The 22,266-nt window shown below is 35.2% G+C and overlaps 1 protein-coding gene and 1 long non-coding RNA gene across 2 annotated transcripts; one reads left to right on the plus strand and one right to left on the minus strand.

The window, feature by feature from the left end:
- Window positions 1-490: 490 nt before the first annotated feature.
- Window positions 491-20,815, minus strand: LOC133205262 (sushi, nidogen and EGF-like domain-containing protein 1). The gene is made up of 6 exons (XM_061341035.1): window positions 20,494-20,815; window positions 20,209-20,385; window positions 19,540-19,653; window positions 18,440-18,685; window positions 18,141-18,338; window positions 491-1,286 (listed from the first exon to the last, which is right to left on the minus strand). The coding sequence occupies exons 1-6, from the start codon at window positions 20,813-20,815 to the stop codon at window positions 1,108-1,110; spliced, it is 1,236 nt and encodes a 411-aa protein (XP_061197019.1). The 3' UTR covers window positions 491-1,107.
- LOC133172077 (uncharacterized) lies at window positions 12,065-15,089 on the plus strand. The gene is made up of 3 exons (XR_009718901.1): window positions 12,065-12,115; window positions 14,678-14,771; window positions 15,019-15,089. It is a non-coding gene; the product is annotated as an uncharacterized LOC133172077 (long non-coding RNA).
- Window positions 20,816-22,266: the final 1,451 nt, after the last annotated feature.

Consider the following 22,266-nt stretch of genomic DNA (forward strand, 5'->3'; position numbering starts at 1 on the left):
TAGCTCCACCTCTCATGCATACCTATTGTTCAATCAAGGGCAGGTAAGTGTAAAATTTTCGATACTGGTATTTCGAAAGAATTAAGGGGAAAAAAAGAGAATTATTTTATTGTATCACAGTTTAAAATCAATTTAACATTTACATTTGGTGCCATATTAACAGAATCCTTTATAAAATATACGAAAGTGAAATTAGATTAAGATATTAAAGCAACAGAAGCGACCGAAAAAGACTTAAAATTCGGTGTTAAGTGCAGTCATCCTTTGTTATTACAAATAAAATTCGAATTTGACAATTTGTGATATTGAACTCAAAAATATTTTTTGATAAGTGCTAAATAGGCTTCTGAGAAAATTACATAGAGGATTTAGTGTTTAAAATAAAATATGGATTTTGTTAAAAGAAATATGACAGATGAGATATATATTTACATGTATGCTTCAAAATGATACATACTGAATATTATATTACACTGTATATTACCATTAATCAAACTAATACAAACTTCATCCTGTATATTATCATTATTCAAACTAATACAAACTTCATCCTGTATATTACCATTAATCAAACTAATACAAACTTCATCCTGTATATTACCATTAATCAACCTAATACAAACTTCATCCTGTATATTATCATTAATCAAACTAATACAAACTTCATCAAACTAATACAAACTTCATCCTGTATATTATCATTAATCAAACTAATACAAACTTCATCCTGTATATTACCATTAATCAAACTAATACAAACTTCATCCTGTATATTATCATTAATCAAACTAATACAAACTTCATTTTTATTAGCATAAGGAATACAAAAAAATGATAGCAAAGGGGAATAAATATATAAATGTCAGATTAATTATGGAGAAAGGGAATGAACGGATATTTTCAGAAAATGTCTTCGAAAAAGGGTTAAAACACATCAAATGTACCGCAGATGAGGTATCAACGGAGGGTCGAGGGCTTCTGTGGAAGTGCTGCCTCAAAAACATGTATGTTATTGAAAATAAATACATTGTACATGTATATAGAAAAAGCACATTAAATGCAGTATAATACTAGTATGCTAATGTTATAATGATGTTCTGATCATTTTCATGTGCAAAAGACTTGAACATTTTCTTTATGACAAAGATCACTGAATTTGGAGCAGAAGTAATTATACACAGATGATTTAAGAGCCGTAAGATAGGTTTCTTGTATATTGCTGATCTCATCTGTAGAAGAGCAGTTATTGTATCTGAATCTGTCATCATCCGTTGTGGAAAAAATTCCTTGAAAAAATGAAAATTGCATAAAATCCTAGGGCCATGGCGCTCACCATTGTCATAATTAACTTCATCCAAATTTGTCTAATGTTTTATTTTGTAAAGTTTATGCATGTTTATTTTTTTTAGTTTTTGAATTTTCATCTATACAATACAGTATATAGGGTCAAGTTTAAATCAGAGTCCCGTCCCTGCTTTAAAAGTCTACTAGATGAAATCCCGCGCAAGCGCGGGGAATGGAATTTATACCACTACCGACAGAAAAAATCCAATGATATCCAATAATATATATATTGTGTATACATATATACATATACATAATATACATAGTTTTTACTGACAGCCTACAGGCTTATAGCAGGAAGAAATACTTGTTCAAAATCCCGCATGAAGTAGAAGTACGTCTCTACCCGCACCTTTGTAAAACTTAAATAACAATTTCATTAATTGACGTTTATTGCGAAACCTGTTATATACTATGTTATGGATATTGTATATATACAGTGTTATGGATATTGTACTTCAGATGCTCTTATTTCTGTCACAGATGTTGTGTTTTAATTTGTACATAAAATTGGCGCGCATTGCCAATCGAATGCGTTCGCTGCGTTTGTTTGTGTTGTGTGTTTAGTGTGAATGTTTTGGGAGATCATGTGACATTGTTTATTTTTGTATTTCCACGTGTTTCCGGTTAGGTGACCTAATGTGACCTTACAGCTGACCAATAACCGACTGTTTTATCTTATTAATATGCATGTTTAAATTTCTGCACCGAGTATTTAAGCACAGTACCCGCCAATTCTTTACCCCCACGCTTTTTGCCTTTACGGTAGAAGTCTTACATATATTTGAAACATAGAAGTATTCTTTCAAGTATTACTTGGAATTAATTTAACTGGATTCCTGGTAAGCTTTCTGTTTACCTTTATTATAATTATTATATAAATGTATTTTATAATTTACTTTTATTAATTAATCCCGACAGCGAACAATCATATAATTTATGTGTTGTTAATGTCTGATGTTAAATGTAAAGTATTCGTTTTGTGTGTGTATTGTGTTGTGAGAGTGTGTTTAATTTATACTTTGTAGGTTTTTTGTTATAAGCACAGTAATAAATATAGTTGTGCCGAATCCAGTGTTGGATTTTTCCTACAAAAGACCCGGTGACAATGGCGCCCAACGTTGGTTTGTGCTGAAAACCAGGATCCAGGACTAGCTGCGAACGCCCAGGACCAAGCCAGTGTTTCTGTGACGTTTTGAAACAGCTACAATCTTCAAGAATGGAATTCCGTCCGATTCAAGTAGGCCTACATATTTTTTTTTCGCTCTTCACTAGAGTACTTTATTATTAGAAGTGAATACCGCTTGTTAAACAGTGCGGAGAAAACCATTCACTAAATTGGTGGGAACCGTAATATGCGTGTGTGGTGAACTGTACTCAGTCAGCTAACCGAACAATACCGCCTGTCCATTGTTTTGACCTATACCGTGAAGCGCAGCTCATGTATACCTAAGTAGACGTTAGTGCGGTGGACCATTATCTCTGCAGATCGATTGTCATTTGAGCTCATCAACATCAACATTTAATAAAAACAAAGTCAAGTGTGCACATCATTGTTTTGTGTTTGTCTATGTTTTTGTTCATATGTTTGTCTTTATGTATTTGTATTTGTTCTGTTTTGTAATGTGTGTGAGTATACCGGCCGGTGCTAACTAGTGCGCAAGGTGCGAGAACTGAAGTGTGAAAGAGATCGGGCTCGATATTCCTGTAATTGTGACGTCACGGTTTGTTTCGTTTTGTACTTTCGTAATACAGAAAAACGTGTTTTGTCAGGTGTTTCTGTTTGATCCAATTTATTTTTTTTTTTTGTTTATTTATTGGCTGTCATTTTGAACGCGCTGTCGATTTCATCGTGCATTGTGGTGTTCATTACTATGTGTTGTCTACTGTCAATGTATTTTCCGATTTTTTGTTGAATGTTGTACATGTTTGTGTTCAACGTGCCTCCCTCTCCCTATCCCATTTTCCCCTGCGCATAGCGACAATCACTTTACAGGTATTACTAATCCATCAACTGCACGACATGGACTCTTGGACAGCTTGGACTGACAATCAGGTATTTGTGTTCTCAGTTATCAATGTCACTGTGTATATATTTTGAGTCTGCATGTGGGTGATAGTGTGTATGTGCATCTTGTTGATAAATGCGCAACGCGTTATTTGCTTTTATTTTGCTGGAAATTAGTTTTCATTATTTACAATTTGAAATCAAAATGTCAAATACTGCAAGAGCAAAAGATGATAAGGGTAAGAAGGAATTGCAAGATATCATTGATCAAATTAACAGTGAACAACATTTGAGAGTTTTGACAAAAGAAGAGTATGACAGATTACTCAATAAGGAACCCCCTACAGGTGTTACATTTCAACATCTCCCCACTAGTACACCTAAGGTTCAGCTCAACTTTGGTGAAGGAGCTATTCCTAAATTTAGATCCAAAGAATCTTTACTTTCACCAAGGTATTTTAGCCCATCTGCTCTGTATCAGAACCCAAATTCTACTCTGTGTCAAATTCCCAACCCTAACTCTGTTAAACTTCCCACATTTAGTGGAAGTGAACCACTGCAAAAAGGTGAAGTAAGTTTTGATGTATGGTCTTATGAAGTTAGGTGTTTGAAAAATCAATTACCTGAACATGTTTTGTTACATTCTGTTAGAAGTTCTTTAAAAGGGTTAGCCAGAGAGATGTTAATTCCTCTCGGAGAGTTTGCTAGTGTCGACAACATCCTAATGAAGCTGGAAGACTTTTACGGAAATGTCAGCACTGCAGAGAACATCATGCAAAACTTCTACAGTGATCATCAAAAAGAAGGTGAGAGCATTGTTGCTTATGGTTCAAGATTAGAACAAACTGTTTCAAAAGCTGTTAGACTTGGACATGTAGATGTAGTAGCAAAAGATTCAATGTTAAGATCAAAATTTTGGTCTGGATTGAGAAATCCCCAGTTGAGAAATGCTACTAGAAATAAATATGAAACTGTCAAAGAATTTCAGACACTGTTAAGGGAAGTTAGACAGATAGAGCAAGAAGAATTGAACTTAACTGTTGCTAAGCCAGTTCAGAATAGTGTTGTATCAACAAATGTCGAAACATTAAATGTATCAAACTCTGATTTGCAAAAACAGCTCAGTGAACTACTCAGTCAAATGAAAAAGCTTGATGCTCGAATGAGTAAAATAGAACAAGATCAAAAGAATTTAACTAATGCAGAATCTTTTCAGAGACATACGCCTCAAGACAATTCCAAAGGCAACTTCAGAAACAGTTACCAAGGCAACAGAGGAAACTACCGGTACCAGAATTCAAGAGGAAGAGGAAATTTCTCACAGCAATATGGTAATAGAGGTTATGGTAAAGCACAGAGAGGTAATGATTTAAACTAGCAGCATCTTCTGTTGCAGGGCGGACAGAAGATCAGTTTACTAAAAGCCCTACTTTACCTCCTAATCAAGATCTATTGACCAGACTTGTAGGTACTCCTAATGAAGCAGACATTACTGTGTTTGGTACCAAGACCAAGGCACTTATTGACTCGGGGTCTATGGTCACATGTATTTCAGAATCTTTCTATGAATCTCTGAAACCTATGCCTGAACTGTTAAGTTTAACAAATTTTGGACTAAGTGTTCGAAGTGCCAATGGCAGCGAATTACCTTACAAAGGTTATATAGAGTTACAAATCAGTGTTCCTTCTATAAGTAACTTTTCATGTCACATCCCTGCCCTTGTTGTACCTGAAACAAATTATTCGAAGAATGTCCCAGTTATTATAGGTACTAACTTTATTCGTCTTTGCAGACAAAACTGTGAGATGATGGCACAGTCGTCGGACATACCAGACGAGTGGCAGTTGGCTTTCGAGAGCATGAACGATGAGATGCCGGTCAGGACAACAAATAAGCATACCATAACAGTTGCTCCAAATGAGACCAAAGTCATTAGAGGTATTGTAAAAAATGTAAATAATATTGACTCTGCATTGACAGAGCAAACTAATACTAGTCTGTCTGGAGATCTTGTCATATGTCCTAGAGTTATTCCCCTTACCAAGGGTAAGCACACAGTTACCATTCCTGTTAGGGTGTGTAATCTTTCTGTTACATCTGTTCAGATACCTCCCAAATCACTTTTATGTTCTATTCATGGTGTAAAGGTAGTAGATTCTTGGTCTCCTGAATCTCAGAACTCAGGTAAGAAGCCCAGAAAATCTTTGGAGGATTTGAATTTACAGATTACTGAGGAGAACCTTACTCTAGATCAGGTAAGTGTAGCTAAAGACTTTCTAGGAAAATGGACACACTTATTTTCTGATGGCCCGACAGACATTGGCAAGACCAACCTATTAAAGCATGAGATCAAGTTGACTGATGAAACCCCATTCAAAGATGCCTACAGACGCATACCGCCAGGAATGTTGGAAGAAGTTCGACAACACATCAAGGAGATGTTGGATATTGGTGCCATAAGACCATCCCAGAGTCCGTTCTCATCTAACATTGTCCTGGTCAGGAAGAAAGATGGCAGTCTTAGATTTTGTATTGATTATCGGAAGCTCAACGCACGTACCATCAAAGATGCTTACAACCTACCAAGAATAGATGACACCATAGACAGACTTATCGGATCCAAATACTTCTCAAAATTAGACTTAACAAGTTCCTATTGGCAAGTGGAAATTGAAGAAAAAGACAAGGAAAAGACAGCATTTTCAGTTAGTGGAATAGGCCATTTCGAATGCAACAGAATGGGATTTGGACTAACGAATGCACCAGCCACATTCCAACGGCTGATGGAACGCTGTATGGGTGAGTTAAATTTAAGAGACTGTTTAGTGTTTTTGGACGACATCTTAATATTCTCACAAACTTTTGACGAACATCTTGACAGACTGACTGCAGTGTTCAAAAGACTGGAAAAAAATTGTTTAAAACTTAAGGCTAAGAAGTGTGAGTTCTTTAAGCACAGCGTGACATATTTAGGCCATGTGGTAAGTGAGGAAGGTGTAGCCACCGATCCTGAGAAGACCAAGGCAATTTCAACCTGGCCGAGACCTCACAACATCAAGACACTCAGGACATTCCTCGGTTTTGCAGGTTACTACAGGAGATATGTCCAGAACTATTCCAAAGTGGTGAAACCATTAAACGACTTACTGAAAGGACATCCTACAAATAAACAGATTAAAGGTAAGACAAAGAACAAACCATCTCCATGGAAATGGGAAGACCAGGAAGAGAGAGCTTTTCAGGACATTAAAGGTAAGTTAACATCCCCGCCGATCCTTGCATTTGCAGATTTTGAGTCACCATTCATTTTGCACACCGACGCATCAACAACAGGACTTGGAGCTGTCCTCTATCAAGACCAGAATGGACAGAAGAGAGTGATTGCATACGCCAGCAGGGGACTCAAAAACAGCGAAAGACATTACCCAGCCCACAAGTTGGAATTTCTCTCCTTGAAGTGGGCAGTTACAGAAAAGTTCCATGATTACCTTTATGGAAATACCTTCCAGGTTGTAACGGACAATAACCCCCTTACTTATATTCTTACCTCTGCAAAGCTGGATGCAACAGGTCATAGATGGCTAGCTGCATTGAACAACTACAACTTTTCTTTACACTATCGAAAAGGAGCCAATAACAGTGATGCAGATGGTTTATCGAGAAGACCCCAGGACACTGAAGAAATAGTTCCAGAAATGGTGAAGACAATTTGTAATTCCTACACTATTCAGAGAGACAATTGTCCACTGGTGGAAAATGTACTTCTACCCGTCAACATTCCAACATGTATGTCAGTGAGTTTACAAGACATTGGGGAAGCAGGTAACATTTCAAATATATCAGAACCCCTCACCCCTATCCCTGACTCCATTCAGATAGAAGATTCATGTGTATTCAGTAATGTTGATTGGGCAAAAGAACAATCATGTGACAGGGTCATTAAAAGAGTTATAGAATTATTGCAAGGTGACTTTGTTCCATCAAGTATCACCTTAAAAGCAGAATCTCCAGAAGTGAGTAAATTTATGAGAGAATCAAGAAAATTGTGTCTAATTAATGGTATTTTATACAGAAACACTATACTGAATAATGAAAATAGAAAACAACTAGTATTACCAGCTTCTTTCAGAGAAATAGCATTCCATCTACTACATAGCAATTTAGGGCACCATGGCCGAGACAGAACTCTGCAACTGATGAGAGAAAGATTTTACTGGCCTGGTCTCGAGCACGACATTACGGAAAGCATCAAAACCTGTGACAGGTGTATAAAATTTAAAACCCCAGAGAAAGTCTCAACAGAACTTGTCAACATCAAATCATACCAACCTTTAGATCTATTATGCATTGATTACTTAGCTCTGGAAAAAAGCAAAGGTGGTTATGAAAACGTCCTAGTAATCACTGATCATTTTACCAGATATGCCCAAGCTTTTCCCACTCGTAATCAAACTGCTAAGACCACTGCTAGAATTCTGTTTGAAAATTTTATTGTACACTATGGCTTTCCCAACAGACTTCACAGCGACCAGGGTCGGAATTTTACCAGCCATGTCATCAGGGAGCTCTGTAAACTAGCTGGAGTACAACAGTCACGTACCACACCCTACCACCCTATGGGTAATGGGATGGTAGAACGGTTCAACCAAACCCTACTTAAAATGCTCGGTACGCTGAACGACAAACAAAAAGAGGACTGGAAGTCATATGTAAGTACCTTAGTTCACGCGTACAATGTAACCAAACATGACAGTACGGGTTTTTCGCCATTTTTCCTCATGTTTGGGCGACATCCGCGCCTGTCTATTGACGCATATTTAGGCTTAGATACCGATTCTACCGAGAAGCCTAATAGTCATGACAATTACTCTAAGAAGCTTCAGAAACGATTAGAATATGCATACAAAATTGCTTCTCAGGAAGCTGAAAAGAGTAGTGCACGATATAAATCTAACTATGATACAAGAGTAAGACATTCAAAAATACAGGTCGGTGACCGTATTTTGGTAAGAAATGTTGGGTTGAAAGGAAAGAACAAATTGGCAGATAAGTGGGCCAAAGACACTTACATTGTAGTAGGTCAACCCAACATTGATATTCCAGTTTACAGAGTTAAAAAAGAGTTTGGATCAGAAAAGGTGAAAACATTGCATAGAAATATGTTATTACCGATTTCATATCTCCCCAGGGTAGCTGATACAGAGCAAACCAATCCTAAGAGTAGGACTACCCCTGCCCCTGAGCAAACCATTCCTAAGAGTAGTAATAGGACTACCCCTGCCCCTGAGCAGACCACCCCTAATCAGATTATTCCTGATCAAGGTCTTAAGACTACCCATGATATGACACTCCCCAAGGAGAGTCCCACTTCAGATATGGTTGATACCGGTACATTGTCTGACTCGTCAACTTCTGATTCAGAATCATCAGATAGTTCCCAGGTATATGTGATTCCTCAGAGGAGGGTAAGGCCTGGCATTGTTCGTTTGAAAACTCCTAGTACAATAAAGGGTTCTCATGATTTTCAGGACACTATGTCTGCATCTGATCCCAGTGCTGCATTTACAGGTAATTCAACTTTGAATCGTAATGCAACATTTAGTGATACTAGTTCCTTTGTAAATAGTCCAGCTTCTAATGTACCCCCTCGTAGATCAACCAGACAGGTAAGACCCCCAGACAAGTATGGTGAGTGGGTTTCACATCAGATTAATCCAGTGGTCTATTTTGTGTGAGTAACTTTTCCATTGTTCAGGGGAGAATGTCACATGAAATGATATTCTTCATTTTGGTTTTTATGACGTTTCTTGAGTATATAGGATGATGGTCTTCATTTTGGTTTTTATGACAATTCTTTTGTATATAGGAATTTGTATATTTTTGTGTTTTATTAACATTAATCTGATATTTATAAAATGTCAGGAGCCATTTTCCCAAGCAGGGGAGAATGTCACAGATGTTGTGTTTTAATTTGTACATAAAATTGGCGCGCATTGCCAATCGAATGCGTTCGCTGCGTTTGTTTGTGTTGTGTGTTTAGTGTGAATGTTTTGGGAGATCATGTGACATTGTTTATTTTTGTATTTCCACGTGTTTCCGGTTAGGTGACCTAATGTGACCTTACAGCTGACCAATAACCGACTGTTTTATCTTATTAATATGCATGTTTAAATTTCTGCACCGAGTATTTAAGCACAGTACCCGCCAATTCTTTACCCCCACGCTTTTTGCCTTTACGGTAGAAGTCTTACATATATTTGAAACATAGAAGTATTCTTTCAAGTATTACTTGGAATTAATTTAACTGGATTCCTGGTAAGCTTTCTGTTTACCTTTATTATAATTATTATATAAATGTATTTTATAATTTACTTTTATTAATTAATCCCGACAGCGAACAATCATATAATTTATGTGTTGTTAATGTCTGATGTTAAATGTAAAGTATTCGTTTTGTGTGTGTATTGTGTTGTGAGAGTGTGTTTAATTTATACTTTGTAGGTTTTTTGTTATAAGCACAGTAATAAATATAGTTGTGCCGAATCCAGTGTTGGATTTTTCCTACAAAAGACCCGGTGACATTTCATTTCCGTCAAGAAATGCACATTTTACTGAGAAATTGATTGATTGATTTTTTTTGGTAAAAATTCACAGGTACTTGGGTCTTGGTTTATAAATGTGTATGTACCTTATTGAAATGTAAAAACTGTACCCTCTCTCTCTCTCTCTCTCTCTCACATATCAATAAGGTACATACATATTTATATTATCCAAGACCCAAGTAAGTGTGTAAAAATAAGCTTTTATATAACGCCCTATGAATACACTGGCGGATTTAGCCCTAGGGGGCATCCCCCCTCCCGTTTTGTGTCCAAAATATACATAAAATTTAATAAATCAATTTGGGGGTGTGTGCATGGGCCCCTACCCCAACCGCCAACTGCCCCCCCCCCTTTCAGGATTCCTGGATCCGCCACTGGAATAGGCCGAGTATTTGATAAAAAAGACTATATTCAGAAAAAAACTGAAATGTATAGATTAAAGCACAAAATTTTACAGCATAATTGTATTTGAACAATGCCTTATTCTCTTTTCATGTAAGCAAGTTTATTACGAAGTACAAATTGTACTTTGGGTTCGTTGCCATGATGCTCTCAGTGAGGAATATATATATACAAATTTTACCGATGAATTTATCAGGAAAACCTTCTAAATATATGTAATAGTCTTTCGATATATAAATATATTCACAACTTACAGTGTTATCAATGATTTACCATTATTTCAATGACCATTCACACAAAAGCTTTTTTTATGTCAAAGCAGCTATTTTCTTTTTTTATCATCGGGCTCGATTCTATATGATGTTCTAGAAGCTTCCGTCAATATTACGATCGGTGAATGACGAAAATAATTTGCACATTTTCCTTTTTAATCGGTTATCACAACTTATTTCTTTTATATCATTTAAATGAAGTTTTGAATAATTCAGTAATGACGTTTAATGAAATAAATAAACGATTGCTTAATTGCTGTCAGTTTCATTAAAAATTGCCAGTAACTTAGATCCGCCAACCGGAAACGCCACCGTACTCACGTTTTTGCTATTTCATGGCTGTTTACAGAAAATAAAAGTAGACTTTTAATTTAATGTACGATACTTACAACTCAAGTGAAATCTAAATATAGTTTACGGACATCATCTTGTATCGTGTGTATTCTAAGAGGAGTAAGTAAGAACTCTGGTGCACCCGTTTCGGAGTTTATTTGCAAGATTTATTAATTTATAAGTATAGATATATTCCTATTTTGCGAATACTGTTATCCCCAATAGCTATCTCATCCACAGGCACTTGGGGGCTGGAGAGAAGCTCTCTTTTTATGTACCAGCCGAAAACGATATACAGTACTAGCATTTAAAGAGGCTGGGAGTTGTGGCCATTTTTAGACTATATTGATCTCCTTTAGAAGAAGAGCTCCATATGAAGATATAGAAAATGATCAAATTTTAAAACTAAAATTTTTGAAATTTTTCTTTGCCAAATAATAGTTGACAGCTTAAGATATCATATCTAAAAAATTAAGCTAAATCTGGTGGTTAATTTGTTGACTCCCCAGCCTCCTTAACAACAGCTTATTGAGACAAAAGGGTTACATTATCGATATCAGGTAGTGCATATTAGAATACAAATATAGGAAAAAGGTGTGTCGAACCCAGATTTTAAAAAGGAAACTATGTACACAGAGGAATTTCTGACCCTTTTATTTTCAGCACTATAGTCTGTCCCACCAAGCTACTGTCACCACTTTTTGCAACATATCTCAAAATATATAAATACCTTGGTCTTCAACCTAGGTTCGAGAGATAGATCATTTTTTTCCAAACTTCCTGCATTTATCCGAACCCTCGAGTTCAACCGGTGTATTGACACGGCGGCAAATTCAAAGTCTACGGGGATTTAACATGGTAAACTCGTCCATTAGCGTCAAGATCACGGGGCAGGAAACCAGTTTATCGAGGGAGTAGTCGTTCTTTCCAAATTAAAACTATAAAAAATCCTAAAAATTCAACGAAAGCAATTCAGTGTGTTTTGATAAAAAATATAAGTATTGTTTTGCATTCAAATATATTTTGACGAGTTTTCTCATAAACTGAGAGAAAAATAATCCGAATTCAATGCAGTACAAATTGTGGATAACGCACTGCTCTAGAAACGGGATGTTGACATGATGTGTAATTTACAGCTTCCTTCGATGAAAACGTAAGTTGTTTTTTTTTTTACTTCTGAAAGTACACCCACAAAAGAAGTGTTTTCAAGTGCTAATGATTTGTCAAAATCAAGCATTATTCGGCGAAAGCGCCCAATGCATATCTGCACAGTAGGCCTAGTGGGGAAAACGAAAACTTTCAGTAGATCTATAATGGTAATGACTTTTTTTTGTAAGAAGCTTAAGATTTTTAATATTTTATATGATAGGTCTACTTTCTCTTTCAGTCACAGGTAACATATCTAAAACGCAACAGTTGGTCCACAGAATTCATTATAACTGTAAACAATCCTTTCACCTGATGAATAAAATGTCAAATTTCCCCCTTTTAGTTACAGAAAATTTTCTGATTAAATATGCATTAAGTTGAGGTTAAAGTAAGCATGCTGCATTTTATTATAAAATAAATGAACTTAGATTAGCTCTCAGAATGCAAATTATTACGTTAATCCTAAAATTTCCAGGGGAGGGGGCATGCCCCAAATACTCCCATTTTGAAATATTCACACTTCCAGTACTAACTTTGCAGTTACATTTCATCCCTGTCATGTGAAAGGCAGTGTGATTTTTTTTTGGTTGTTCCTTAGTCCCCCCTCTTTTTCACTAACAATTTTTTGTTAAGTTGGAATTCATAATATGGTAATGCTGCAAGTTTCCCTGGTATACAACCCTTGAGATTTCTTTTTTTTCTTTCACCAGTATTGTAAAAAAAAATCTTTATTATTATTTTTTTTGGGGGGGGGGTATTTCTTTAAAGTTCATAATTTGAAATTCATTGACTTACATCTACCCCATAGTTAACCCATTTTGTTCAAGCAATAAAGAAAGAGAGCATACAGGACAACCCCCTGCTGTGAGATATATTACAATTTTCAAAGTTCAAGGAAGAGTTACATTTATTAAAAAAAAAAAAAAAAGTTGTTAGTAATGTCAATGGCAAACTTAAATTTTCACTACCTCAGGATGCTTCCATATCAATATTACTAATCATGGCTTTGCTGTTCTTTAACAGAAGAATTTTGAAGATCCCCCCCCCCCCCATGTATTCCTATGTAAAACGCTCATCGCTCATTGTGGCCCAGGGTTAGAAACTCCCTAAAATTACAACTCGCAAATAATTGCGAGTACCAACAAAGTGAACTCGCGATTTTATAAGACTACTCGCAATTTTCATATAAAGTTAAATTTATATGAATTAAATACATGTAACTTAAGGAAAAAGTAACTACTGTACAATACACAAAATACAACTACAGTGTGACTTTTATTTAAATTACTGATTTAAATCAAAAGTATTGTGTTGTGTCATAATATATAATTTTGCTACAGTTTCAATGCAAAAAAAAATCAACACGCAAGTTTTTGCGAGTTACCTAATTTTCAACTCGCAATTTGGGAATTCTAACTCGTGTTTTGTGAGTTGTATATAGTGAATTTCGAACCCAGATGGCCCCACCCTACTCATCCTAAAATTGAACAAATTTGAATCTACACTACCTGAGGATGCTTCTATAATAATATGACTAATCATGGCTTTGCTTTTCTTGAACAGAAGATTTTTTTCAAGATGATTCCTATATATTCTTATGCGAAACTTTGACCCTCTGTTGTGTCCCCACCCCCATAATTTGAACAAACTTGAATCTACACTACCTGAGGATAACTTGATTCTACATTACCTAAGGTTACTTCTGAATTAATATGACTAATATTGGCAAAGCTGTTCTCGAGAAGAAGATTTTTAAAGACATTTCCCATATATTCCTACATAAAACTTCACCCCCCCTCTTGTGCCCCCCCCCCCCCCCCCCCGGGGTTATGATATGAATAAACTTGATTGCACATGTAATGTAATTTGTAATGAAGCTTTTACATAATTTTCATCTTTTCTTGCCTAGCTAGTGGTTCTTGAGAAGATTTTTAAAGATGCCACTAAATTTTCATGAACTCTTAATTATCTCTCCTTGAAAGAAGGCATGGCACTTCCTGTGAACAAACTTAAATCCCCTTCACCCAAGGATGCTTTGTCACATTTGCAAGTTTGTTTTAAATTGGCCCAGCGGTTCTTGAGAAGAAGTCGAAAAAGTTTATAGATGGCAGACGCCGGATACCCTTTGATCAGAAAAGCTCACTTGAGCCTTCGGCTCTTTTTTTTTCCTTTCCACATACCTTCATAATTGAAAATAAAAAATACTAATCAATAAGTTATTCAATTAAATAAAAGAAGCAAATGTGTAAAAGATGATATTGACAATACAATTTTTGTGAAATATAACATCATGAACTTAAGAATTAAGAAATGTCTTTTCTTAGAGTGGGGGATTATCTTCGTCTTGTACGTACGCCTCCATTCTTTATGTCCAAAAGAAAAATTTAGCAAAACATTCATTTGTAAAATTAAAGTTATGTACAGTATTCTAGCATACATGTACTAAATAAAAGGCCAGAAAACTGATATGATGCATATTGTATACAGTGTATGAGCACATTGTAATAAAGAAGTAAAGTATACTTGATTATGCCTTTATATTTATTTACATTTTTTTTTTTTGAAGGTTAAAAAAATTGGAGTACATTGTTATGATGACCAGACTCGAAGGCATTCATGTAATTGGGTGAATCACAGAGTCTCAGGAATCTTCTGGACTAGTAAGTTATACATGTACATGTATATATAAAATATTAAAATGTCTTTACTCTGTCTGAATTGCATACTTCAGGCTGGAATCTGAAAATAAAAACTGTAGTTTCCATATGTATATAATTCATACGACATGTTTCTTGGTACATACAGAATTGAAATTCATTCTTTAATCTCACTTCAATTACTTAACCATAAATTTTCATTCTCAAGAATTTTAATAACATTTAAGATGTGTTTTATTATCTATTTCAGACCAAAAGTGATGGCTGAAACAAATATTCACTGGTAGTCTACTTAGTGATCTGGACACTGGATGAGGCAGAAACCATTTTCAACAGAACTGTTAAGAGTGTAAATAAAAAAAAAACAAGATACCCACTCTCCAACTCATTCATAGCTTCATTCTTGGCTTCATTGTGTTGAATATGAGTCAAGACTTTTCTATTGTACCAAGGCTGAAGGGACTTTCAAACCATAAACAACAGCACCACAGAGCAGTTGACTTTCATTTCTTCTTCTGAATTTGTATGTTATACCCTTAATTATTACAGTGTGAATTTACTTTGCACAGAAGAAGATGTAAATTAGTATAACTTCAACAAGTATTTACTTTGTAGGTTTCAGACACATAACTCAATTATTTGGTATTTTAAAAAAAAAGTAATTGGCAGCATTTACTGTGGAATCATCATTGTTCTTGGGGGAGGATAAGTGGGTCAAACATATCCACTAATTTATATTCCCACAAATACTTGTTTTTTCAACTTGTCAATTCATTGAATCTTTAACTTAATGTATTTTAAAGTTAACCTTAAGAATTATGTCTGCACAAACCAGTTGAATTAAATGCCTGCCCACTAACAGCTGATTAATGCCCCCCCCCAATAAAATGATTCCACAGTTTTTCAATTATTTAAAAAATATAGAAGGCCATATACATGTTTTCTGCAGGTACTCTAGGTGGTTTAATCATTTTTGCTTGTGCTGGTCTGTCTGATGTCTTCATCAGCTAGCTATTCTGTATCCTACAATTAAATTTTTGTTTCCAAATAGCTGTAAAATGCTTTGTATTATTTATGCTTATTTAATTTCGTCTATAGTTTTTAATTATTTTTTTTCTTAATGTTTGAAAAAAATAATATAAGAGGGAATCGACAAGAATTTATATTTCCTGCAAATATACATTTTTTTTAAAAAAAGTGTTGTTATATATCAGGGACCTATATACTTTAATAGTTAGTAGAGATCCCTGGTTATATTTTAAAAGTTCATATTCATGCAAAATCTACAGACATAATAAAAAAAATATAAAATGTATTCCATGAGTACATGTTTGAGTGTGTCCTTGATATTTGGTATTCTGGCATTTATTAATGGAAAGATTTGATATAAAATGTTTAAAATCTCAGGGCCCGGATTTACCTAATGCCGATACAGGAAGTTTTCGAAGGGCAAGGTCAAAATCCACTGGTGACGTAGTTTGATGCAGACTACAACTTGTAGTACAAGTCTTGTTTTGCACAAAGATTCAAAAAGTATTAACAAAGGTGGATATATGGTGTGATAAGTGTTATAAGTATATAAATCCAGGAAGTGCATTTACGGGACATGTATAGAAGTGACAAGATGTTTAATCGTGTTTACACTGAACTATATATATATTGTGTTTGGGATTTACTCAATGCAAGGTAAAGTTGTAGATTTTGTTTACATTTACACTCTATAGAACGTATTCGCTTACATGTTTTGGCAAAGCAGTCATGGCACTCTTGCTTGGTTGATATTTTGCAGCCTCGAATGTTTTTAACATTCAAACTTAAGAATCCTTGAGTATATGAATTCAAATGGGTCGCAGTGTTTAGCTCTTTTAATCTTCTTCTGTCAATTGATATGCAATGTATGCTTAAAACTCCGTATTTTATCACTAATTTTAAAATACACATTTGTATTAGGTGCTTAGTAAGTCTCGGGCGGTATGCTTTTCCGGACGTCCGTAAGTACAGAGAATTTCCGAAAGTATGTTACGTCATTACGTCAATGACGGTAAAGTACGGAAATCCACGAATAATGATGGATCCCCTTCCGAAGTGACGGCCATTTTGGCAATGTTAAATCCCCGTAGACTTTGAATTTGCCGCCGTGTCAATACACCGGTTGAACTCGAGGGTTCGGATAAATGGAGGAAAATTGGAAAAAAATGATCTATCGATCGGACCTAAGTTGAAGGCCAAGGTATTTATGTATTTTGAGATATGTTGCAAAAAGTGGTGACAATAGCTTGGTGGGACAGACTATAGCCCTTTCGCACTTAAATTTCGTACGTGGGCGAATTTAAGATATTACATTTAAAGACTGATTGATTGATTGTATGTTGTTTTATGTCCCATTCGAGAATTTTTCACTCATATAGAGACGTCACCATATACCGGTGAAGGGCTTCAAATTTTGACCTTTACTCTGTACTTAGGGCCATTGAGCAGTGAGGGATCTTTAACGTGCCAACGCCTAACGTGACACAGGACCTCGGTTTTTAAAGGTCTCATCCGAAGGACCTTAAACTTTCACTTCAAAGTGCCGAGCGCTTGGCGAAGGAACAGTTGCTACCTAATTTTTTTATCGACTTAGGTCAGTCGCGGCCGAGATACATATGTACGAGCTTACGACCTTCCGATCACGGAGCGAGCGCTCTACCGACTGAGCTACCGTGACGGTCCTGTTCTTTAAAGAAGTTATTTCTTTTAACACAAATGTGTTGGGGCAAATTTAAAATTGGGGAAATTGCGTGATGACGGTAAGAAAATTACTCTGTAAGCAGTAAATGAAAATATATTCTTTTCATAAAAGGATTAATGACAATTTGGGTGTTCAGATTTATATCCATCCTGAATAATCGACTATTAAGAGGACATATATAGGCAGTGTCTTTTGCCCAATCCTTTTACAGTGTATGTTTATTATACAAATATAGCCCTTTTATGAGGTCGATCTATAGATATATCGACTTCACAGAAAAGCATATCGACTGAGCACGAAGTCGATATGCTTTTCTGTAAAGTCGAAATACATGTATATCTATCATGTCTATGGATTGACCAAATAAAAGGGCTACATTTGTTATATTATTTTCTTTAAAATGTAAAGAGACAAACAAATTCATTATGTAGCAATTTGTAATTTTTAAAGACTTTTAGCCATTATAAACACATCATTGGATTTTCCCCAATTTATTTTTAGTAACTCGTCAATATCGTAAAATATAATTTTGCACGTGATAGCAAGCAAACCAATCAGATTATCGAATTACACAGTAAAAGTAATATTTCATAATAAAATATTGTAAAATTGATTCTGCTACGCCATTCATATTACTGTACCTGTGCAGTGAGGCATAGTTCCATCTGGTGCCCATCTTCCACTTGCTCCGCAGACATACCACTGTCGATGGCTGAATCTCATATCCAAACTGTACTCAGGGCCACAGAAGACCAGACAAAATTCACCATAATCAGTTTTCCAACCATTACAAACTTTTGCTCCATTTTGGGGAATATTTAGATCCTGACAAGGATGAGCTAGAGTATGATAAAAAAAATTATTTAATTTATCAAAAAAAAAAATCTTTCATTTAAAAAAAACTGACTTTGAATATAAAAGCGAATCATATGCAACTTACGTCGGACTTTTACATTGAATAAACAGCTTGTTCGCAAACCATTTGAGGGTTTCAGAGCCACATACTGAACTGTAAAATCTCCCCATGGAAATTCCCAGCTGTTTTCGGGATAATTAGTTGAAACCGTTAAGGTTTTTCCTACTGGGTCATAAAAGCTGGGTGCTGTCCAGTTAAGGAAAATTTCAGGTTTTGAAGAATAGACTGTCTTGTTGTCATGACAACCAGTCATTACTGGAGGCTGGATATCTGTTTGCATTGTAAGTGTATTATTCATCATAATGTAATATTTACAAACATATAATAGACAATTTTTCTTTACAATATTATCTTTGTAAGCTTATACCTTCTATTTACAAAAGCAAATTAGTCGAATTAGGCTTTCATCTCATAATCTAGAAATAGAGACAGTAAAATACATAGGGAGAGTAGAATGTGTAAAAGTGAAGTAGAGGATGAATACCATTTTGTTTTAATTTGTTCGTATTTTGAAAAGAATCGTAAAAAATATAACAAGAAGTATTACTGGCAGAAGCCATCTGTTTTTAAATTTGCAAAATTATTAGGAGCTCACGACGTCCATGATCTCTGTACAGGGACATATATCCATTATGCTTTTAAGTTGAGAGAAAGTTTTCCCTCGTATGGTAATTCTCCATGAAAGCATTATTATTATATTGTATTATATATGTGTAATCTATAAAAACCGCCATACAATGCCGTTATGTAATATTTTGCATTATATGTTATTGTTGAAATGCGATGAGATGTCTGTCTTAAGCAATAAAAAAAATACTGTAATCCGACTTTTATTCGCGTGCGAGAAATATTTGCGAGTTTTGCGACTTACATTTACTAACGAATATTAATCGCCGCGAATCATTTATTTTGCTTACTATTTGTAGAGAATGTTTCCTCTGTCGCGAAAATTAATCGCCGTGGATCGATTTCAAACTGACGAAACGCGAATAAAAGACGACGCGAATAATAGTTGGTTTACAGTAGTAGGCTTTATGTACAAAAATGTAATTTTTTTTTTTTTTAGTATTTTAAGAGCAATAGGCCCTAGTTATGAAAACGTGACAGTATTACCTAATACAAACCTGTTTCACAATTTTTCCCCGTGAAGCTTTTTGTACAAACACAGTCATATCGATCCAATCCATTAACACAGGTTCCATTGTTTTGGCAAGGGTTACTGGCACAGGAATTCACAACTATAGATAGCAATGTTTTATAAAGGAAAAATTGACTTCATCTTTCTTTCCTATTGCAGACAAAATTATTCACAATAACTGATCATATGAACTTTGTGGACCTTCATAAATTTTATTTACAAATGAAGTTCGTATTAGGGAATTTGAATAAAATAATAATGATTTATCCTTATTTCTATATTTTGCTTGACATTTGCCTTGACTTAAGGTCAGACGACACATTCCTCAATAATATATAATTTTTCCTAATAATTTGTCATTGAAGTATTTCTACTTTAACAAGTTTCCTCGCCAAAAACTGAGGTGCCTTGCCAGGGATTTGTGGAAGGCATCGGAGGATGGTATTTCCTATATAATCCTTTTGGAAAAGACTTGAATTGCTTATATCACAATTTTTTAGTCTTTATTTTTTAAAAGATATCTTAAAAACAGTTTAGAAATAGCAAGATAACAATAATTATAAATATTTTTGGTAAATTATAAAGAGACAAGAAAGCAAATATTTGAGGAACGTGTCATCTGACCTTAAAACAGTTTATTTTAAATTTTACCCACATGCACAACGGGGTTTACGACCGCTCCATACGCTATTGATTCGACATCTCCTAGTTCTGGTTCCACCAGTTAGATTATAGTACAGATTGCAATGATACGAAATTGTACTGTCGTATGTATAAGTGGATCCGGTCACTTGTCCATTGCTTATTTTACCCGGATTTCCACATGTTATTTCTGAAATTCAGAATTAAAATGCAGAGATAAAACATTCTAAAATTACCGTTACAATATAAGCAAGAATAAATTCCAAGAATTAATTTTTGTAGCGAAAAAAGTACATACGATTTTCACAACAACTCCCATACCATCCTGCTTGACAACTACAATAGGAATTGTACGTTCCTTGGTAACAAAAAGTATTGCAATCTCCGTAATTATAGCCCATGTCGTTGCTTGCGCAATGCCCAAAAGTATTACATTCAGGTACATCGTTGTGCCATACCTTCCTTGTCCTGTACCTACGTCCTCCGCCACAAGCAGCATTGCAATCAGACCAACCCTCCCATTCAGCCCAATAACAGCCACAGGAACCCCAGGTTGGAGCACGGCCTGATTCTGAAGAATCCAACAGAACAAGCAAAATAAACATCAAAATCATAACCATCTTCCTGCTGGCTACAATCGGAGATAAATGCAAACTAGAAGTAAAATCTTGAATACAGTGATCGTTATGGGCTTATCTAACATTGAGTGTCAGGTTACTTCAGAATGATTTAAAAATAGAATCGAAATTGCTAAGAATTTTCTGCTAATCAACGTCACATATTTTAACTCGAAGTAGACAATTAATACATCTTTCAATTCACCCGTTCCCCCAACATGTACACTGAAATTAGAAATTTCTCTCAATCTATTAGCAGCAAAACATCAGCAATATTTATATAGCCTCGGAATTCTAATAAGGCTGCAAATAAAAGTGAACATGTAAAAATATTTCTGAAGTGCTGCAAGGCATTTTAAAATTTTCATGAGATTTTTTTCATTGTTATTCATGAAATAAAACATGAAGAGAAGCATTTTGAATTAATAATTTGTTATTTTTAGTAGCATGCAGCTGGAACAACACTCAAATTGTTACACAGAATCATGCGTTCTGATGTTTGTTGTCTACATACCTTCCAGAAACCTGGGACGCCCTGGTTTTATCAACGAATCCTTAATTTTTCTGTCTCCATTCATGTTTCTCTGAATACTAGTAATATTTCTTCAATTTTCATCTTGACCTTTTTACTACACAATGCAACTACTATGTAAAAGGTTTTTTTTTTAAATCTCGATTCACATGCGTCAACATTTCACAAATATAAACCAGATACACTTATAATTTTGTTTCCCCACATATACTCCTTCAAAAACTGATATAATGACCATCATTGAACGCACCATCGAACTAGTTCAAACATTTTATTTGCAGAAGATATAAGAGAAATATCAAGTCATAAAAAACAATGACAGTATAATTTTTGAGAGTCAGGGTTTCTTTAAGGGTAATTCTGTGACGTCAGAGCCTTTACTAGATGGCTTTGTGTGAGAATAAGGCCTATGAATGGTCGCCTAGCAAAAAGACCTTTTTTATGCACACGAATAAGGACTGTTGATGACTTGATCCTCGGATTATGTCTTCCAGGGATTTCTCTAGTTGTTGATTCTGTCACGTAGATGCTGTGACTGGATGCGACGATCTTTTTGGATTGTAGGACCCTTGGAAAACACGTGGGCCTACGATGATCAAGACTATTTGTGGCTAAAAATCTTTGTCTGGCGCGCACAAAAGTGCTGTGATGGCAATGAAATAAGTCTGCAACATCACTTTATTCCTGCTCTTTTAACAAGCCAAGATCTTGGTTGCATTCAATGATGGAAGGGGGGAGAGGACAAATTTAATCCGCATTAAACAATTCACTGTATATGGCAAGGATGTTTTCTGATTTTCTTTTTGAAATATGTACCTGGTTCTTCCAAAAATTTAAGAAAGTGATCTCACTCGATACTAGATAGCACGAACGAGATGACAAAAGAAAACCGTTTAGAACTGTTCAATTTTTACTGTCACTG

This window comes from Saccostrea echinata, unplaced genomic scaffold (genome assembly GCF_033153115.1).
Source record: "Saccostrea echinata isolate AGI-Se365-2 ecotype Australia unplaced genomic scaffold, CSIRO_AGI_Sech_v1 ptg000054l, whole genome shotgun sequence".
In the NCBI taxonomy this organism is placed as follows: Eukaryota; Metazoa; Mollusca; class Bivalvia; order Ostreida; family Ostreidae; genus Saccostrea; species Saccostrea echinata.

What these genes read in the sequence shown, in the direction of transcription:
- LOC133205262 (XM_061341035.1), bottom strand. Translation starts at nt 20,815, where the DNA reads ATGGTTATGATTTTGATGTTTATTTTGCTTGTTCTGTTGGATTCTTCA. An exon ending in TCGTAAACCCCGTTGTGCAT is followed by an intron (nt 19,654 to 20,208) that starts GTGGGTAAAATT and finishes TGCTATCTATAG; the next exon opens with TTGTGAATTCCTGTGCCAGT. An exon ending in GGGGAAAAATTGTGAAACAG is followed by an intron (nt 18,686 to 19,539) that starts GTTTGTATTAGG and finishes CAATGCAAACAG; the next exon opens with ATATCCAGCCTCCAGTAATG.